Source organism: Musa acuminata, chromosome BXJ2-2, assembly GCF_036884655.1.
Source record: "Musa acuminata AAA Group cultivar baxijiao chromosome BXJ2-2, Cavendish_Baxijiao_AAA, whole genome shotgun sequence".
Taxonomy (NCBI): Eukaryota; Viridiplantae; Streptophyta; class Magnoliopsida; order Zingiberales; family Musaceae; genus Musa; species Musa acuminata.
In genome coordinates, this window is record NC_088339.1 from 33,640,929 (window position 1) to 33,658,695 (window position 17,767).

At 39.7% G+C, this 17,767-nt stretch overlaps 2 protein-coding genes across 6 annotated transcripts; both read left to right on the plus strand.

Moving 5' to 3' along the window:
* Positions 1–1,608: 1,608 nt before the first annotated feature.
* LOC103976576 (transcription factor GTE9) lies at positions 1,609–11,375 on the plus strand. Of its 4 annotated transcripts, none has more exons than XM_018822432.2 (10): positions 1,609–1,782; positions 2,424–3,814; positions 3,907–4,059; positions 9,415–9,476; positions 9,636–9,705; positions 9,809–9,889; positions 9,983–10,098; positions 10,204–10,270; positions 10,356–10,486; positions 10,575–11,375. In XM_018822432.2, the coding sequence occupies exons 2-10, from the start codon at positions 2,548–2,550 to the stop codon at positions 10,821–10,823; spliced, it is 2,196 nt and encodes a 731-aa protein (XP_018677977.2). In that variant the 5' UTR covers positions 1,609–1,782; positions 2,424–2,547; the 3' UTR covers positions 10,824–11,375. The 4 variants fall into 4 exon arrangements, with proteins under 4 accessions (XP_018677977.2, XP_009390112.2, XP_064953203.1 ...); XM_009391837.3 differs by having other exon boundaries at positions 2,530–3,814; XM_065097131.1 differs by having other exon boundaries at positions 2,561–3,814.
* Positions 11,376–12,937: 1,562 nt separating this feature from the next.
* LOC135606218 (F-box protein SKIP14-like) lies at positions 12,938–17,665 on the plus strand. 2 transcript variants are annotated; one of them, XR_010484723.1, is made up of 3 exons: positions 12,938–14,496; positions 16,406–17,205; positions 17,291–17,665. XR_010484723.1 is itself a non-coding variant. In XM_065097133.1 (2 exons), the coding sequence occupies exons 1-2, from the start codon at positions 13,729–13,731 to the stop codon at positions 16,892–16,894; spliced, it is 1,257 nt and encodes a 418-aa protein (XP_064953205.1). In that variant the 5' UTR covers positions 13,070–13,728; the 3' UTR covers positions 16,895–17,665. The 2 variants fall into 2 exon arrangements, 1 of the variants encoding a protein (XP_064953205.1); XM_065097133.1 differs by having other exon boundaries at positions 13,070–14,496; positions 16,406–17,665.
* Positions 17,666–17,767: the final 102 nt, after the last annotated feature.

Below are 17,767 nucleotides of genomic sequence, written 5' to 3' on the forward strand. Positions count from 1 at the left end.
ATTTTAATATATTTTGGCATTTATAATTCGTGCAATCACACTGTTTAGTGCTTGAATTTGGGTTAGATTAGAATTCCACATACATACATGGAAGCAGAAAGATCATTCTGTCTTGATTTGGAACTCAATTAGTACCTAATTAACACAGACAAACCAATTAATCTATGCCACGTGGCAAAAAAGATAATTTTTTCTGCATAATTTGTGCGTGCAATCACAACTTTTCCAATTGTTAATTTGGTATCGATTAGAATTCCAACACACATACATAGTAAGTAGTATTGGTCTTAATTTGGAAGCCAATCAGTCCTCAATTAACACGTGAAACCAATTATTTTATGTCACGTGCAAGAAAATATATTTTTTGGTGTGTAATTTGGATGACATAATTGTTGAAATTATTTGCCTTTGTACTTTCAATTTGGCAGCGATAGTCTTAATTCGGAACCTTAGTAGTCCTTAATCAACACATGCAACCTCACTTTGGTTGATTAGCATTTAATTAACCATATTTATATTGTTAATGGACTCTACTTTGGCGGGTAGTCTTAACCATAGAACTATAATTAACCTCTCATTGATGCGGCAATTTGGGGGTTTATTGTAATGCCAGGGGTAATTTTATGAACGGCCTATGATTTGATTAAGCCGCACTCGACTACGACGCCGCACCTCCAAAATAAGAAACCCGGGCAACCATTGGATGAGTTCCCCGGGGCCCACCAGGGCTGACGAAACGTTGCTAATGATTCTACGTGAGTTCGCATTCTGAACGTTGCTTAGAAGAGAATATGCGTAGGAAAGCTGCGGCCGAGACAGCATCTAAGAAGCATTGGTGGGGGCCAAGCTTGCATTTGAAGGAGTAACGCTGGGTGGCGTTTGTTGACATGCACATAATATCCATTATGGAAGGCTTCTCACATCTTTAGTATAGTGAGGCCGAAAATAATTACATATGTGATTCGGTTGATAATTAATTACATATTTGATACACTAATTATTCAAGTTTTTAATAATTCAAGATTTTATTTTAGAATTATTTTTTTGATTTACAATAATTCGAAAGGCATCTCCGGAGGAGACATCAACTTCGTTGGTGCATTATAAAGATGGAGCGGAGATCGAGTCTGATCGGGTTGAATCGGGTCCAACCCAATTCGGATTCGGTCCGTTCGGGCCGACCCACCGAATTTGCAGCTCGGGATTGGGACGATGCGCCACATCTAGTACAATTTAAACAACTCGATAGGATGCGTACACCTCACAGATCGCACCCACGTGTCGCTTCAGAGCAAGGAGTGCAGAAAACAATTTACAGAGTCTTTTGCTTGGAATCTGAAGGCCGAGAGAAGTCTAAGTCAAAAGAAACGTGCTGGTTTTAGTGACCTTTGTAGCCAAATCATCGACGTCGATTCCGCAGGTTGAACGGCGAAGCCGACGCTGAATCGGATCACGGCCGTCCATCGGAAATAGATGGACGTACACCAGGAGACCTTATTCTTACCGTCGGATCGGATTAAATAACGGTCCAGATGTCTCCTAGCACCGACCAGGACGACCCCGCGGGTCCTATAAATAGGTCAGGCGATGGCTTTCGGATCCGGTCGCTGTTCGCTCTATCCGTCGCTGGGCTTCGGGAGATCGCGTGTGGGCGCGTGTTGTCGAGGAGAAGGAGAGGCGAGAGGCCAAGGGGCGGGCGCGAAGCGAGGAAAGAGAGGGGCCGTTCGATTTCTAGGGTTTTTCTTGAGAGGGCCCCCCCGGTGGCTCCGTCCTTCGATTCAGGTTTTGGAATTTGCTATTGCTTTGGGTCTTTAATGATTTAGGTTTTGCTTCCTGCTGTTTCGTGGATGAATATGGCTGGGCTTTCGTACCTTCTCATGTTTGGATTTGGATAGACGAAATTGGATTCGGATATCGAGATACCGGGTTTTTTGGATCCCGGCACCTAATTATGTTTTAGGGTTTCTTTTGATTGATGTGCTTTTGAGGTTTGGGTCGATTTTGTAGGGGGGATTTTTCCCACGATTTAGAAGTATATTTGGGGTTTGGCTTCTGGTTTTGGGAGAGGCTTCGATTAGCTTTTGCTGGTAAAGTTCCATTGCTGAAGGGTAGAATTTTGTGTAAGTTAGGATTTTGATCTTTGATAACTCGTGGTGCGATTCTGAGGTATTTAGGGATTTATAGATTGACTTTTGCTTGTGAGAGTGGATTGGTAAAGCATAAAATTTTTTAAATCAGGATTTTGACATTTTCTTGGGCAGCAAGCTTGGATTTGAGGGTTAGTTGTGATAGTTACTTGATTCATTTGTGCATATTTGAATGTAAACATCGGATGATTAAGAGCAATCTGATACCTTGTATATTTCTCCCAGCTGACGACTGAGAACAAAGATGCACTCATCCTGTTGATTTTTTTTTTTTAGTGAACTGCAAAAGGAAAAGACGACCAAATTATTTTCAGCAAATAGATTGCATTCATTGCAAAATGGATAATCTTTTGTGATCTTTTTGAATGACTGATGTGAACAGTTGTCTTGGATTTACCGTATGGCACCTACAGTTCTTTTAGAGTACACCAAAGAGAAACAGATGAAGAGAAGTTCACATGATCTTTCTTTTGCTACGAAGGGGAGAAAACAGAAATTATCTCAAGGATATCGTTCTGTTTCCATCAATGACTACCAGCATAACTCTGAGAAGATTAATGAATCAGAAGGTTTTGGCATTGCAATACACGTTGACTCCTCGGATAATTCTAGTGCTCCAAAGAGGAAGAAGTGCGTAAATGCAAATGTGGCCAGATGCAATGATTTTGGTGTCCCAGTGCAGGTGATTTCCCTGTCAAAGATGTCTAGTTCTCAGAGAGAAGAAGTGAAAATGAGACTAAGATCAGAGCTAGGACAGATTCAGTTGTTTCAGAAGCAACTGTTTTCTAGGAGTGTGACATCCCTTGGCATTACCACATCATCTTCGTTTAATGTCAGTGAGAAAAAACATGATCAGCGGAGTGGTTCCCAAATGAGGCGTGGGATATCAGGAAGGTTTGAGTCTTCAAAAACGAATGTGCCTCCACCTCCTGTGACCGATTCAAATTTAGTGTTGATGAAAGAATGTGAGGTGCTCCTCAGTCGATTGATGACACACCACTATGCTTGGGTCTTCAATGAACCAGTAGATGTAGAGAAGCTGAACATTCCAGATTACTCCACTGTCATTAAGCATCCAATGGACTTTGGCACCATCAGCACTAAATTATCCTCAGATGCCTATCCCAGCCCACAGGGCTTTGCTGCAGATGTGAGGCTCACTTTCACAAATGCAATGACCTATAACCCACCTAGTAATAGCGTTCATATCATGGCAAATAAGCTCAGCAAGTTCTTTGAAACTCGGTGGAAAACCATAGAGAAAAAGTTAGCTGCAGCGGATGCTGTTATTAAGAAAGAATTTCAGGTTGTTAAGCCTGAGTTTTCCTCCAGCAAGAGGAAAATGCCTCCTACTGACGACAATAATCCTGTGCCTAAGAGGACAAAACCCAAGATGACGGACGAGGAGAAACAAAGTCTGACCAGACTGTTGGAGTCGCTTTTGGCAGATCTACCAGATCACATTATTGATTTTCTGAGACGACGGAGTGGCAATGTAAACCAAAGCAGTGATGAAATAGAGATAGATATTGAATCTTTTGCCGATGACACACTCTTTGAGTTGCAGAACCTTCTGGATAGCCATATGCAAGAGAGAGAAATGAGACACCAGGCCGAGCAAGTGAATGAAAATGGTGTTAGCACTTCACAGTTGCATCCTTGCAAAGGTTTGCCCTCGTTGTGTATATGGTATTTTGAAGAACAAGTGTAGTTATAATAAGTCAGAAAATTAGTCTTGTGCCTTCCTGTTCATTTGCAGGCAATGATCTTGCTGACGAGGAAGTAGATATATGTGGTGACGATCCTCCCATGTCTAGCTACCCTACTCTGGAGATTCAAATGGACACAAAGGCAACAAATGTCAATTGTAGCAGTTCAAGCAATTCAAGTAGTGATTCAGGTTCTTCCAGTGGTGTGTATTTCTTTGCATGCATTATAGTTTATGCATACATTTTTTATCCATTTGCTCTTGTTTTTATTTTAAGCAGTCATGCCAGTATGTCGGTCTGGCTGTTAGGAGAGAAGAGGAGCGGAATGGGTGTTTTTTTTTTTTTTGGGAGGGGGGAAGGGGTTGTTGGTGGTGGATTTATATAGGTGTAGATCTTCATGTAACTTGGAAGTGTTTATGATGGTTTGTGGCTTCTGAATACATTAGACAATTTTTGGGTCATTTTTTTTAGGGCCATGGCTTGTGGATTTAGAGTTATGCGTAAGCTAAGTACGCTATTTCCTTCCACATTTTATTTTTTCCCATCCTCAACCCTTTTTGTGTGATGCATTTCTGGCTTCAGTTGTGGATTAGATGTGGGTTGGATGTTATGTAAACAAAGATATAAACAACGGGGGGTTAGTTCTCATTATTTCTTTTCCTGCCTGTAAGGTTTGATGAGTTGCTTGAATTGTGGAATTGGTTCTTGCGATTGATATGTCTGCTAACATAGTGCTTCATTGTCGTCACTGTCCATAATACTTACATTAGTTTGCATTTTTAAATATACAGATCAGCCTCCGTTCATCGTTCATTTATTATAATTGATGAGGTGATGAGCACCATTTGTGGTTTCCTTGGTCTTTTGGAAGAGCTAGTGCTTCTGTAGTGATTTGCTTTGCCTAATATTCTTGATACTTTAGAGAACTGAAGTTGTTTTAATGGCTATAAATAACATGACTAATATTTTGAAAATTCTCACCTGAAGCCATCATATTTTGTTTTTGATGGTAGAACATTTCTCTTCTTTAGTGCAAGGTTTTGGTTCCCCATTTTCCCTTCAGTTAAGGTGGATGACTCACTTTTTTAGGCTGAGTTTGATGGCCTTGGACTTGGAGCCTTTTGGCCCTAATCAAAATGAAAAATAACTATTTCTAGGAGTTACCAAATCAAAATGAAAAATGAAAAATGACAATAACAATGAAAAATAACAATCATTGTCCCTAATCAAAATGAAAAATAACAATCATTTAAATTGTTAATCACTATTTCTAGGAGTTGCCAACCTTAGGAACTTGCAGGCCTCATAAGATTATTGACAACAAAGTGAAGCATTATGTGAGGAACTGAAACTCCATTGATGCCACCATTATTGACAAAAAAATTATGAACTCAAAGACCCCTAACATAATGCACTCTCTGATTTCAATTTTCTAGTTACTATTATATGAACATCTCAGAGAAGGATTTGTGCATGAAATGTGCATCATCAGATAATTTCTGTGTTGATCCATTTCAACATCCATTTATTAAGATATTCAAGTTTTGTGGGAACTAGTTATTGGCTCTATACTAGCTCCACTTCCCTTCTTCCAGTACTTTTCCCTCTTGCTCCTTATCTCTCGCTATTTAACGCCACCATGCTTCTTCTTTGATGCTGTTCTGCTGCCAACATTGTTTACCAGGTATGTCTTCTTTGTCACTCCATCTCACATGTCCCCGTCTCGTCTCCACTTGAAATTCCAATAGAAGCTTCTGTTTTGGGAATATAAACCAGATGCTAAAACTGGTCTAGTTCAAAATATTTTGTGAACTTCTTTACTTTTTCTTCTAATTCAAATTGTTTTTTCTTTAAACACCAAGCATGTTGGAACATGTAGAGCTAAATGATGCATATCATTTAATTGATAAGGCATTTTGGAGGGGTGTGTGATGTAGAACAAAAAGAGAAGTAGAGAGAGAGAGAGAGAGAGAGAGAGAGAGAGAGAGAAGAGTAAGATTAGAGAGGGGAGTAAGAGATTAGAAGAGAGAAGATGCAAGTTTTCTTCATTCAAATCTGAACTGTTTCATCCATTGACAAGCTCCACTATTTATAGGATTTGAGGAGTTTTAGTACAATCAATGAAGATAATGATGCTCAAGGGTAACCTTCTAGGCTGCCTGGAAACCCATGTCTTATAGGAGGCCTAAATAGTTTTACAAAATTTATCAGAGCCGAGAAGACAAGAAAAAGTGCACTGAATATGAAAGGAAGGTCCCAAGGTTAAAACCCAGAAAGACCAAAAGACTCTTCATTTTTCCACAACTTCTCGTTTCTAGGCTAGCTGATTGATGATATTTTGTTGATTCATCCTCTAATGTGGGAGATTCGGGAGCTATGATCTTGGGATAAGGTTAATAACATGTTGGATTTCCCATAAGGGTGATAATTCACTAGGTAATTCCGAATGTATTACATCAGAAAATTTATCTAACAAGGATTTAACCTCAGGAGTTAGGTCAGGAGTAGTGTAAGGGCTAGGAATATCTATAGCAATGATGGTCTTACAAAAAGACTTAGGACCTAGTAAGTGGAGTTCCTTGGTGGTTGGGGCTTGTGGAAGGGACTTGAGAGTTCCTGATTGCCCTTTTTTTTTTGTTTCATTGGTTGCAGGATATGTTTTTACCTTTATACCAAAAGACACATGTGATTCTTCTCCCATGATTGATAATATCAAGGTTATACAGCCAAGGCCGACCTAGAAAGATGAGGGCAACATCCATCTAATAGAACATCGCAATAAATCCTATCCTGGTAATTGCCTGTTTTGATTGGTACCAGGCAACTCTTAATCATGGGCAAGGTGGTTTTGTCAACCCAGACTACCTTGAATGTCTTCTGATTTGACTCTACCTTAAAGTTTAAACTCTTTTGAGACTACTACCCCCATGTATAACCAACTTGCATGTTCTCTCTTGCTTTGGATAAAAGTATAGAAGATACTTGTCCTCTTCCATTCGTTAGATACACTACCAATAGAGAGAATGATGCAGGTAACATTGACATGGTTATCAAGTTCTATTTTGTTTTTATCAGCCAAGTAGGTTTCGAGTTCAACTACTTGGCCTACTTCAATTTGATCCTTTGGTTCTTGTTTTAAGGTAAGCGTACGTTTGGGACAATGAGAGACAATATGACCTTTATTATGGTAGTAGTGACATCAAATTGAACATGAACCAATTTGAGAATCAAGTGATCGAACAAGTTGGATGAATCATGATTAGGCTAGGGGTGTTGCTGGTCATGGGGATTTTTGGTTTGACAAAGCCACCACTTTAGGTTGATTGAGAATTGGTTACATTGTTGAAAGATTGAGAAGATGCTTGACAAGTTGGATATTGTTGAAGTTTCTTCTCAGTCTTAATGACTCGTCGAGAAACTTCTTATATGTCAGGAAAACTAAGTGAGACTTTTCGTTAGATGTCAAGTGTTAACTTGTTAATAAAGTTTTGGACAGTGATGATTTGGTCCTCATCAATTTCACACCTAAGTAAAAGTTACTTAAATCGAGCCAAATATTTATCCACACTATAACTCAACTGCTTATGGTTTAACAATTGTTCGATCAGTCGGCTTCGAAAGTAGGTTGACAAATAATTCTCTCTAAAAGTAGTTGGCAAATAATTTTCATAAGTTTTGTTTCGTGACTTTCCGTCAAGTGATGAGAGACTTACGAAAGTGTTCAAGACTATGTTGGACATGTTATCAATACTTCATAGAAGACCCTATTAGTTTTATTTTTGCAAACCTCATATTCAATTTCAATCATTCGGTACCACTCAAAGTAGTCATTCATATTATCTAACTAGTCAATAGAGACATTTGGGTCAAACCTATTATTAAAGTTTGGCACATGCACTTTAACTCTTCTAGCCATTTCCCCTAGGTTGTTAGCAAATTGAACTTGTTGGCCCATTACTTGGGTTTATGGATTTCTAGCAGGGTATATGAATTTATCATTAAGGTCAAAAGTTTGATCTTCGAGAATTGTTGGAGCATAGTTGTGAACAGGTGATCCATAGGGTAAATCTAGGATTCGTTCAAAGTGGAGCTTGGGGAGTAAACAAAATAACTTGATTTATAGTTATGGATTGTGGAGAATGGTTATATTGCCTAATCGACTCATCAACCTCCTCATTCATGGGTCACTTTTCAAGATTGAGGACTTAGGTCAGTTGGTCAGATAACTTGTTCAACATTGTGTTGTGATCTAACGTTGTATTGTGATCTGCTTGTTTGGTCCTAAGGGTGTCTACCTCACTCTGTTAGATTTGGGAATCATCAAGATTGGGTTGATTTCTACCTCGCCTAGCTATGATTTTTATGCTATTGACAAATTGTCTTTTGTTAATGATGTTGTTAACTGCTACAAGGTAGAGGTGTAATGATCCAAGTGGTTCTTACAATTTTTTCTCACTTTTTTTTGGGTGGGTGACAACTTTGAAGGTTTTAAATTTTAATGGTACCATGGTTAAAGGGGGGGGGGAGAGAGAGAATGTGATATATAAAAAAAGGGGTGAAAATGGGGGAAGAAGTGATGAAAGCCACCATATAACGAAATATACTTTTTTCCTGACAAATACATGTGAAGTTTTCAAAAATTACCAAGCATAAAATTCTGTAGGGATAGTCACCCCAAAGTCCAACTCCACATGCAAGGGGTTGACATTGGAGGTGCAAGGATATCGGGTTTCTTATTAGGCTCTTACCAACTAATATAGAACAAAAAGAGAAGTAGAGAGAGAGCAAGAACGTAAGAGAGGAGTGAGATTAAAGAGGAGAGTAAGAGTCTAGAAGAGAGCAGATGCAACTTTCTTCATTTAAATCTAATTTGTTTCATCCATTGACAAGATCCACTATTTATAGGGTTTAGTAGCCTTAGTACAATCAATGAAGATAATGATTCCCAAGAGGAACCTTCTAGGCTTCCTTCTTTGACTTCTAGGGAACGCGTATGCCTTTTGGAAACTCAAAATGTAACTTCTAGAAGACATAAATAGCTTTAAAAAACTTATCACACAGTTGAGAAGAAAAAAAAGGAGCAGTTAATACAAAAGTTGGATCCCAAGGTTAATACCTAGGAAGACCAAATGACTCTTTTATCTTTCTGCACAACTCATAGAGTTTCTAGGCTAGAATAAACTCTTCTAGAATATGTTTCTGCTCTACATTAACTAGAGCTCTTGGATTAATGTGTTTTTTTAATGATTTATAAATAAATTGTGTTTATTGTTATTTTTGTTAATTGAGTGATCTAGAGATGGCTAGTTAATGATGTAAAACTCATGTTTTGATTGAAATTTTTACAATGATTATCTTTATGCTTAGATTTTTTTACAATTTTTGTAAGGTAAATATCTTATTTTGCTTAAGTGCTTACCTAAGTGCTGCAAGCGCTTTCAATAACATTGGCCTTCTGAATTATTTGTACATTTTAGTAGCCTTACATATGCGTTTAGTAGTTCCTTTTTTTTTGACAATTATAGTTGATCCTAAACTTTATTTTTTCATGTATTTAGACTCCGATAGTTCTAGCGAGAGCGAATCGGAGGATGAAGTTACTATTCCGAAGAATGCTAAGGTATGTTCCAAACTTTGCTTTCTGGACCATGAATATAGTGTCTCTAGAACTAATTTCCCCTCTTCGTTGAGTGCTCTCTTTTTTTTGCACTGTTTAGAAATGTGTTCTTCTGAGAAAAAGAGTTAAGGACTGAAATTTTTTATTCCTGTCCTCTATCAGAAAAATTCTGGAAATAAGGCAGGTTCTGATCAAGAGAAAAGTGATGTAATGAACCCATTTGATGTGAACCGTGAGTTTCTGATATTAGAAACTGTTGGTTTGAAAGGAAAGAAAATCAAGGTATTTTTAGTTGCATTGAACAGTCCTATAACTTAACTATTGGCAACTTGCAGGACCTTCGAATGGGTTGAATTTCTCAGAGAAGGATGCTGATCCTAAACCCTTATTGGTTGGATCTGACGAATGTGAAGAGGGTAAGCATGAATTTCTAAGAAGAAATATACTACCTAGGGTCCTAAGCTTTTTATTTGCATGGATTGGCTTATCTCCCCCCCTATAAATTTTAGGGGATCATACACCATCTGAGAGAAAAGTCTCCCCGGAAAAGCTATATAGAGCTGCTTTACTGAGGAGTCGTTTCGCTGATACTATTGTGAAAGCTCGGGAGAAAACTCTTGGTCAGGTTAGTTGAACAGAGGCTAATCTGCTGCAATTTCAGTACTTCTGCTCTTATGCATGTAGCGGGTGACCATCATAATCCTGACTGGTCATATATATTGCTGCTCAGTGTGATAAGGGGGATCCTGAAAAACTGCAGCGTGAGAGGGAGGAAATTGAGCGTCAGCTAAGGGAAGGTAATAATGATTATCACCGATGATATCTTTGCACCAGTTACTGAAGTTCATTTTGTTAAGGAACTTTTGTTCTCTACTGGAATAGAGAAAGCGCGGCTTCAAGCAGAAGCTAAGGCTGCTGAGGATGCTCGTAAACGAGCTGAAGCTGCAGCTGCGGCTGAATCTAAGCGCAAAATAGAGCTTGAGAGAGAAGCAGCACGTCAGGCATTGTTGAAGGCAAGTACTTGTGTATGTTTGGTAAGATTCTTCGAGTGTCCTTTATCGTATGTTTTTATTAACCATAGTTTTTCTAATGTCATTGCAGATTGAGAAGACAGTGGACATCAATGAAGACTGTCGGATTCTTAAAGATCTGGAAATGTTCGGGACAGTTCCAGCTGAAAATGAGAAGCACACAGGTTATTCTCTGGATGGCATAGGAGGTTTCAGACTTGGGGGGAGTAACCCTTTAGAGCGACTCGGGCTATTCATGAAAGTGGATGATGAAGAAGAGGAAGAGGTTGAACATAAAAGTGCTCCTGTAAATGATGTCGAGGAGGGAGAGATCGATTGACAGTATTCTCCTCCATACACTGGTTTTGCTCTTGGATCTTGTCAGAACTAAGGATTCTGACATCTGCAGAAGATGATGCATCCCAAGTGATTTGGCTGTCACCTTCTTGGACGCAGAGTTTGCTACCTTTTGGGGTAATTAATTGACGGCTAAATGGGCGGTCAAGGTGGTCTATTTTCCGTGGCGTACATTCAAGTTTGGAAATTGAGGTTTCCCACCCAGAAGAAGGATATGGTGTTGTGTGTAGATCTGCTTGATTGGTGACAAGGTGGCTGTCTAATTATGATTTGTACATAGAGGATTGACCGATTTGGTCCTTGTAATCCGAACAGCTGGCATCCTATGCTGGGGATCATTACTCTGCATCCCTTAGTGAAATGGTGCGTGCATGAAGTCGTCATTCTTCTAGCTTTGTTTTCATAAGATAGGTTTCTTTACATATTCCCTCCCAACTGTACAGGGAAGCTAACGGTGTGGAAACAATTTCCTCGAGTCTCATTTTTTAGATGGTTAGCATTTTCCCGATATCTCATTCTTCTGTTCTCCGCATTATGCCTTGTGAATTAGCATTTTTTGTGGAATCTTGTGCATCCAAGAGCAAAATGCATACCTTCTTTTCTAGTGCTCTTTTTTGTTGTACCTGCAAGATTGAAAACTAGTGCTTTCTTATTTGCCAGCTTGATTCTCTGTTCTTGTGATCATGTGACTGAACTATGTTATTTGCACTCACCTTTTTAAGTCTGAGATCATAGCCACAGTTATTGTGGTCCTTTCTTCATGATATTAAATCGTCTGCTCCTTTATTATGCCCCCCCTGATGAGTACCATGTGCTTGTGATGTTTGGTTAAATCCTGTCACATTGTTTCCCAATAATTGTAAAAGTTACTGCTGTTCATATAATTGCTATAGTGTTTATCCTTTCCGTGATCTGTAAGAAACAACAGCCTCGAGTTTTGAGGACATGTCTTTGGCTCTCTTTAAAATATGTAATCCACATGGTACCAAACGCATTTATCATAGCTTTCTTTTGTTATCTTCAAACTCGCAATCAAATCTACCATGTTGAAAACGTGAAAACCGCGTGTTCTCTCTCGAGTTTTGCATTTTAATGATGGCAGTGTGACAGCTGAGGAAGAAGAAGGCCTTGGCGTGAAGGAAATGTATCACAGCATGATGTAAGTAAACCTTCAAGCAAAAGCTTCTCGATCACACTGCCTTTTCCTTGGATGCATCCATATGTATTATCATTATTACTCTTTGTCGATAGCATTACATCTAAAATCTGAAATCTATAAACGAAAAACGATCTCCATTATTAACATGGAGGATTTAATTAGGAGGGAAGACTCTATTATTCGTCGAGACTGCAAGCAATCTTTACCAACCATTCGAGGGCAGTCCTCGCAGTCACCATCCCATTAGGCTCATCCATTCCCCGAAACGAATAGACTTGGACGAGAAGCAAGACGATAAAGATACCGTATTTGCTCGACGACGAGAATAGGTTTGCTAACGAGTCGAGTCGTATTTGCTCGACGCATTGGATCTGCAAATTTCTTTCTCTTGACGTTGACCTCCTCATCCGGTCCGATCAAACTATATCCGCAATGTGTAGGTTTCTCCCTTTCACCACCAACAAATACAATACATACACAAGAGAGGCAGATCGGTCCGATGAGCTGAAATATTTCTATCCAAGGATGAAACGCGAGAAACAACTTCGAACTACTCATCTCCAAGTGACAGACAACATTAAGAGTCCGTCCATCTACGCAAGTAACACGTCCTCGCGTCGCGTTCATCCCTCGATAAACACACCGGGCAGACCGAAGACGGAACCATCTTATCATCCGAACGATCCGACGGTCGAAAACCGTCCGTATCTACCACCATATCGTCATCCGATCCAAACCGATGGGACGGCCCAGATCACCCCGGAGCTACCGGCTCGTGTCGGTAGAAGATCGAGAGCAGGCGCCGTCCCGCGGGTCGGCACGTGTCGGTGGCTCTCCAACCATCGACGCTACCCTTCTCCCCGTCGAACAGCGAACGAACGGAACGAACGGCGACGGAAGGCCACATTGCAAAAACACCCCTCGAGTTGGTACTTTTCTTCGATCGCTCCGACTCCGTCGCACGGCCCGTGTTGTGCACGAATTTTAAAGCCGAAGTGGTGTCACGCATATGCCCCTGTAGAATTTTGGATTTAGAGGGGGTGTTGGAAACGAAATTTAGGCTTCGGGAGGGAGATCTATGTAAATAAAAGCAACGCGGCTAAATTGGGGCGGCAGATTCGCCTTCGGTTCCTTCTCTTTCTCCGACGCTTTCGACCCTCTTCTCGTGGCCGCAGAGAGGGGAGAAATAGAGGTTTTGGTGTATTCGCCTCCGTTCTCTCCGAAACCCTAGGATTTCCTCTCTCTCCGCCATCAGTTCGTCTCCCTGCGTGCGATTTTCTTGCTGGATCTGTGGTGGACTCGTTACCCTCCTTTTATCTGCTCCGGTAAAAGGAACTGTCTTTTAGATTTTTGTGTACCGTTTAGGTGAATCGATTTGAGGGAAAGGTTGATTGTTGAAGACGTGTTAGGGTCGGGTTGGGCGCTAGATTAGATTGTTAATCCTTTTTTTGTGCTGCCGTTGGTAGACGATCCTTTCCTCCGATCTCCTTTCGTGTAGGGTCCGGCTCAAGAGGGCTCAATGAAATTTTTGGGGCTGGTTTTTTTGTTTGCTATCAAAAATTGAGGGTTTTCTTGGGGTTCTGAAGATTAGGTCAGCTTAGGCTTACCAGATACAGATTAAAAGTACCGTCTCTGAATAATTGGAGTACAGATCAAAATTCTTTCTTTTGATTTTGATACACAAGTTGGGTTGAACGAGAAAGAATTTGGGTGCTTAGGGTTCGTTAGCATGGCCTTAAATTTTTCATCTTGTTCTGTCTTTTCTACCCCGTTTGTTCATACCGATGATGAGTCCTCTCGATCGAGATGCGAGAGGAGCCCTCTTGTCTCGTATTGGGACACCGGAAGTGATTATGGTTACGTTGAAGGGGATAGTGGGTCGACCGATGTGGAAGGTGCGTTTGATCCGGTCGACCTGCTTCCCGATGATCCATTTGGGATGGGGCTTGACGACAGTATGGGAGTTGCGATAGCCAGCCTTCTCGAGGTCAGTGGCAGTGACTTTTTTGGGTGGACGCTCTTGTATTCACCTGAAACTCAGTTTTACCATGATGGTTGGATGGAGGAATGTGATGGCTGGGACGATGGGGACTTCACAGGATTGTCTGTTCGGGAAGCCGGAGATGAAATTTTGGAATCTGGCTTGGATATGGGACATTCTTTAAACTGCAATCGTGCAGAAGAAGCTCGCTCCATCATAGATGATGGTACCCCACACGAGGGGCTGCTCTTCTCGCTCGGGTATTTGGGTGTTCGGGATCTCCTCTCCGTAGAAGGGGTCTGCAGGTCCTTGCGTTTTGCTGTTCAGAGTGATACTCTCTTGTGGAGATGTATCCATATCGACTCTCCTCTAAGTGAGAAGATAACTGATGATGTGTTGCTGCGGCTAACACAGAGAGCTCAAGGGAATCTGCAGTGCTTGAGCCTGACGGGTTGTTCAAGGATCACTGATGATGGCCTGAAGCGAGTGCTGGACAATAATCCAAGGCTGAGGAAGGTTAGTATCGATGAGTGCAAATCTTGCAGCAGTTTGTTTACTGTTTCCATCACCCTGAACTTATTTTGGTTATGTTCCTCCTACGTTGTAATTCAATTTGCAGAAATTATGTGGATTGTCTCTGTATATGATGGTGCTGCTTCTTCTGATCGTTTTCTTTTCTCATAAATTTATGGCAGATATGAATTTTTTACCATTACGGCTCATTGTTATAGGTGACCTGATACTACTGGTTGGTGACAACATCTGACATGAAAATTTTCATGCCAATACCATGCATGGGTTCTATCTACTGTTTTGTCTAGCATAACTTGTTCTTTGGTTGAAGCTATTATTGGCGGGTCAGGACTTATCAACTCGGTTGGAAATTTATAAGATTATCTTGAAATTAAAGAAAGTGATTTAAAGTTGCTGAAAGATATAATATCATTGTGGATCTTTTGTTTTTTATTTCTGAATGATATCTTTTGTTATTTTTTTATAATCATTGTAATGCATGCTATTAGTCAGTTTTTTTTTATCAATGTTCATGTGTAGCCATTTAGAGTAATGAGCTTATTCAAGGAGTTTGGGAACTCTTTCTGCTGTTGCTTCCTCTTTGTTGCTGTAAATTAATTATTAACCGGAAAAAGCATACATTTTATCAAGACTTAGTTAAGATTTTTTTTAATGAGAGATTCATTAGACTCTTTGTTATATACTTATGTTACGAGGGAGACTTACATGTACAAGTGCTTTCATGTTTTAGATTTAGATACTCTGCGAACATACTTCTTTGACATTTGAACTTTTTGGATTATATGTGTATACTTGGAGCGAAATGAGTTATTCCTGGAGCGAAATATGAATGGTCAACGTGCATGCACATTTGACCAATTATTTCCATTCAAGATCAGAATTTTAAACATCAATCTAGAAGTTTTATTCTTATTGTTGTCTTCATATGGAGTGTCTTGCAATTTTTCGGAGGATTTATGCATTTCTTGACTACATGTTGTACTATGTATAGGTTTCTTCTAGTCCATTGATGATGACTCCATTTAATCTAAATGTTTATTGATCGTCCTTCTATTCAAATAAAATGAAGGATGGCTTAGTGCATTAGGCTCATCAATATATGCCTTATTTTTGCAAGCACTGAGGCTATTTTATTATTGGTCATCCAGGTTGCAGAGGAGCAGGCTTAGTGTCATGCCAAGGCTTGCCCTTGGTTTATTTAAACCTATAAATTAGCTGTTGATATTGTTTAAATTTATGACAAAAGAGACCGTGGTGTTAAGCTGTTAGAGGCTTAACACCATGGTTTGTCTCTCGGAGACCTGTCCTGATGCGTGAGGGAAGCTACACACATTGATTAAGTGCGAATAAAAATGAAACAAACCAAGAGTTGGGTTGCCTTTATCATCCCTAATACCTGGTTTGGAGGGAGCCTTGTGCATTAGATATATTTTGTAAAGTATTGGGCTGTGTTTTTAGGTCTTTTCCTTTTTAATCTTACACATGGTCTGTATATCAAGCCGGTAAAGTTTTGTTGAATTTTTATTATTATGACCTAAGTGGATACTTAAATCGATATAAATATCCTTCAATAATTTCTTACATTGACCATGACTTAATGATGAAGCTTTATTATTCATTTATATGCTAGTTTATTTGTAAGGATATTCTAATATGAACCACATATGTGTCTGCATGGGCCATAGTATATCGTGTATGCCTTGTAGCATCAAGATCATGTGTTTGTTGCGACCACTTTTTCGAGAGTTAAAAAGTATAATTCTCCATTTTTGAGTTAACATTCCCTTGTAGCGTCAAGAACATAGTAGGATATGCTTTTCTACATACTTTTGGCCTTACGTTGTTTATATTCAGTGACGATAGATTAACAATTCGTTTTTGGCCCATGCAGTTAAGTGTTCCTGGATGTGTGAGACTAAGTCTTGATGGCATTATAAACAGCCTGAAAGTATTGCAATCCCAAGGTATGCCAGGAATAGAACACCTCAAGCTTGGTAGGCTTTTCATTGTATCCGAAGAACAATATGGGGAGTTGAAGTTGTTGCTAGGTGCAGAGCAACTTCAGCAAGCCAAACATCAGAAACCAAGGTTCTACCACACTGATCGCACATCTCCTACTTGTGATGATGACTGCATTATCGATATCGAGTTGTGTCCGTTGTGTCAGAAATACAAGCTTGTTTACGACTGTTCTTCTGAGAGTTGTGGAGGAAAGGGTTCTAAGCAGTGCAGGGCTTGCGATGTTTGCATTGCGAGGTGTATTCAGTGTGGGAAATGCATTAAAGACTGTAGGTATGTTGAGACATTTTGTCTCGAATATCTATGTTCAGGTTGTTGGAAGCTACCACTGGTTGTACATGAGAGCAATGAAGAGAAGTGAATATGCACCAGTATGGCGTACCTTTCATTCAAGAAATTGGTGATGTGAGATATTGTTGCTTAATATGACCCAAGAAATTTACACAAGTGTCATTTCACTCCTTGTTGGTCTATTCTGAGTGAGGGAGGTTTACGTCCTTGAGGTTATCACTGTTTGATCTTAGTCAAGTTGAGCAAGTATTCGGGTTAATTATATACATACAGGGAATAAAGAAGAAATGAAATTAAAGAAAAAAAAGGAAAATTACAGTGTTGATATCAGTGTGTTTCTGAGCATATAAGCAGCTTAAGAACAGCTCAAGAGATTACCAGGTGACTTTGACTTGCTGTCTATTTGATACCTTTATGATGGACACTGTTCGAGGCTAACTGTTGACTTCTCTGTTGCCTCATGCAGAGATCCAATCTCCATGTGTGCCAACACTCTGGAAATGGAAAATGATCAGAGTTTGCAAGAAAAGCATTATTATTGCTGTTCACATTGATTTCTTTGGGCAATGATTTGTTATGACCTGAAGATAATTTCCGCTGGTGATGTTTGTGAAATTAATCTCATGCTGGCTGTGATATAACAATATATTGCTTAGGAGATGTGTGTTTTATATTACTTGTGGATATTGTGGTGTTGTCTTTGTAGAAAGTTTACATTGTGTGACTTGCCCATTTAATCTCCTCGTCAGACTGTATTTATTACCCTTTCAACTGCGATTGGAGTATGGCTATGTTTCATTATCGATTGAAAAATAAGCTACTTATTTAATTTTTTTGTGGATTGAAACCTAATATTCTTATGATTACTGTGTTTCTTGTTATTAGTGGGAGCCATATGAGTATGATTTACTCTGTCGATCGAGGCCCTCTTGTCTCATGTTGA

Coding starts and splice junctions, on each gene's coding strand:
- LOC103976576 (XM_018822432.2), top strand. CDS start 2,548: ATGGCACCTACAGTTCTTTTAGAGTACACCAAAGAGAAACAGATGAAG. Junction 9,477..9,635: donor CTATTCCGAAGAATGCTAAG/GTATGTTCCAAA, acceptor GTCCTCTATCAG/AAAAATTCTGGAAATAAGGC. Junction 10,487..10,574: donor CACGTCAGGCATTGTTGAAG/GCAAGTACTTGT, acceptor ATGTCATTGCAG/ATTGAGAAGACAGTGGACAT.
- LOC135606218 (XM_065097133.1), top strand. CDS start 13,729: ATGGCCTTAAATTTTTCATCTTGTTCTGTCTTTTCTACCCCGTTTGTT. Junction 14,497..16,405: donor ATAATCCAAGGCTGAGGAAG/GTTAGTATCGAT, acceptor TGGCCCATGCAG/TTAAGTGTTCCTGGATGTGT.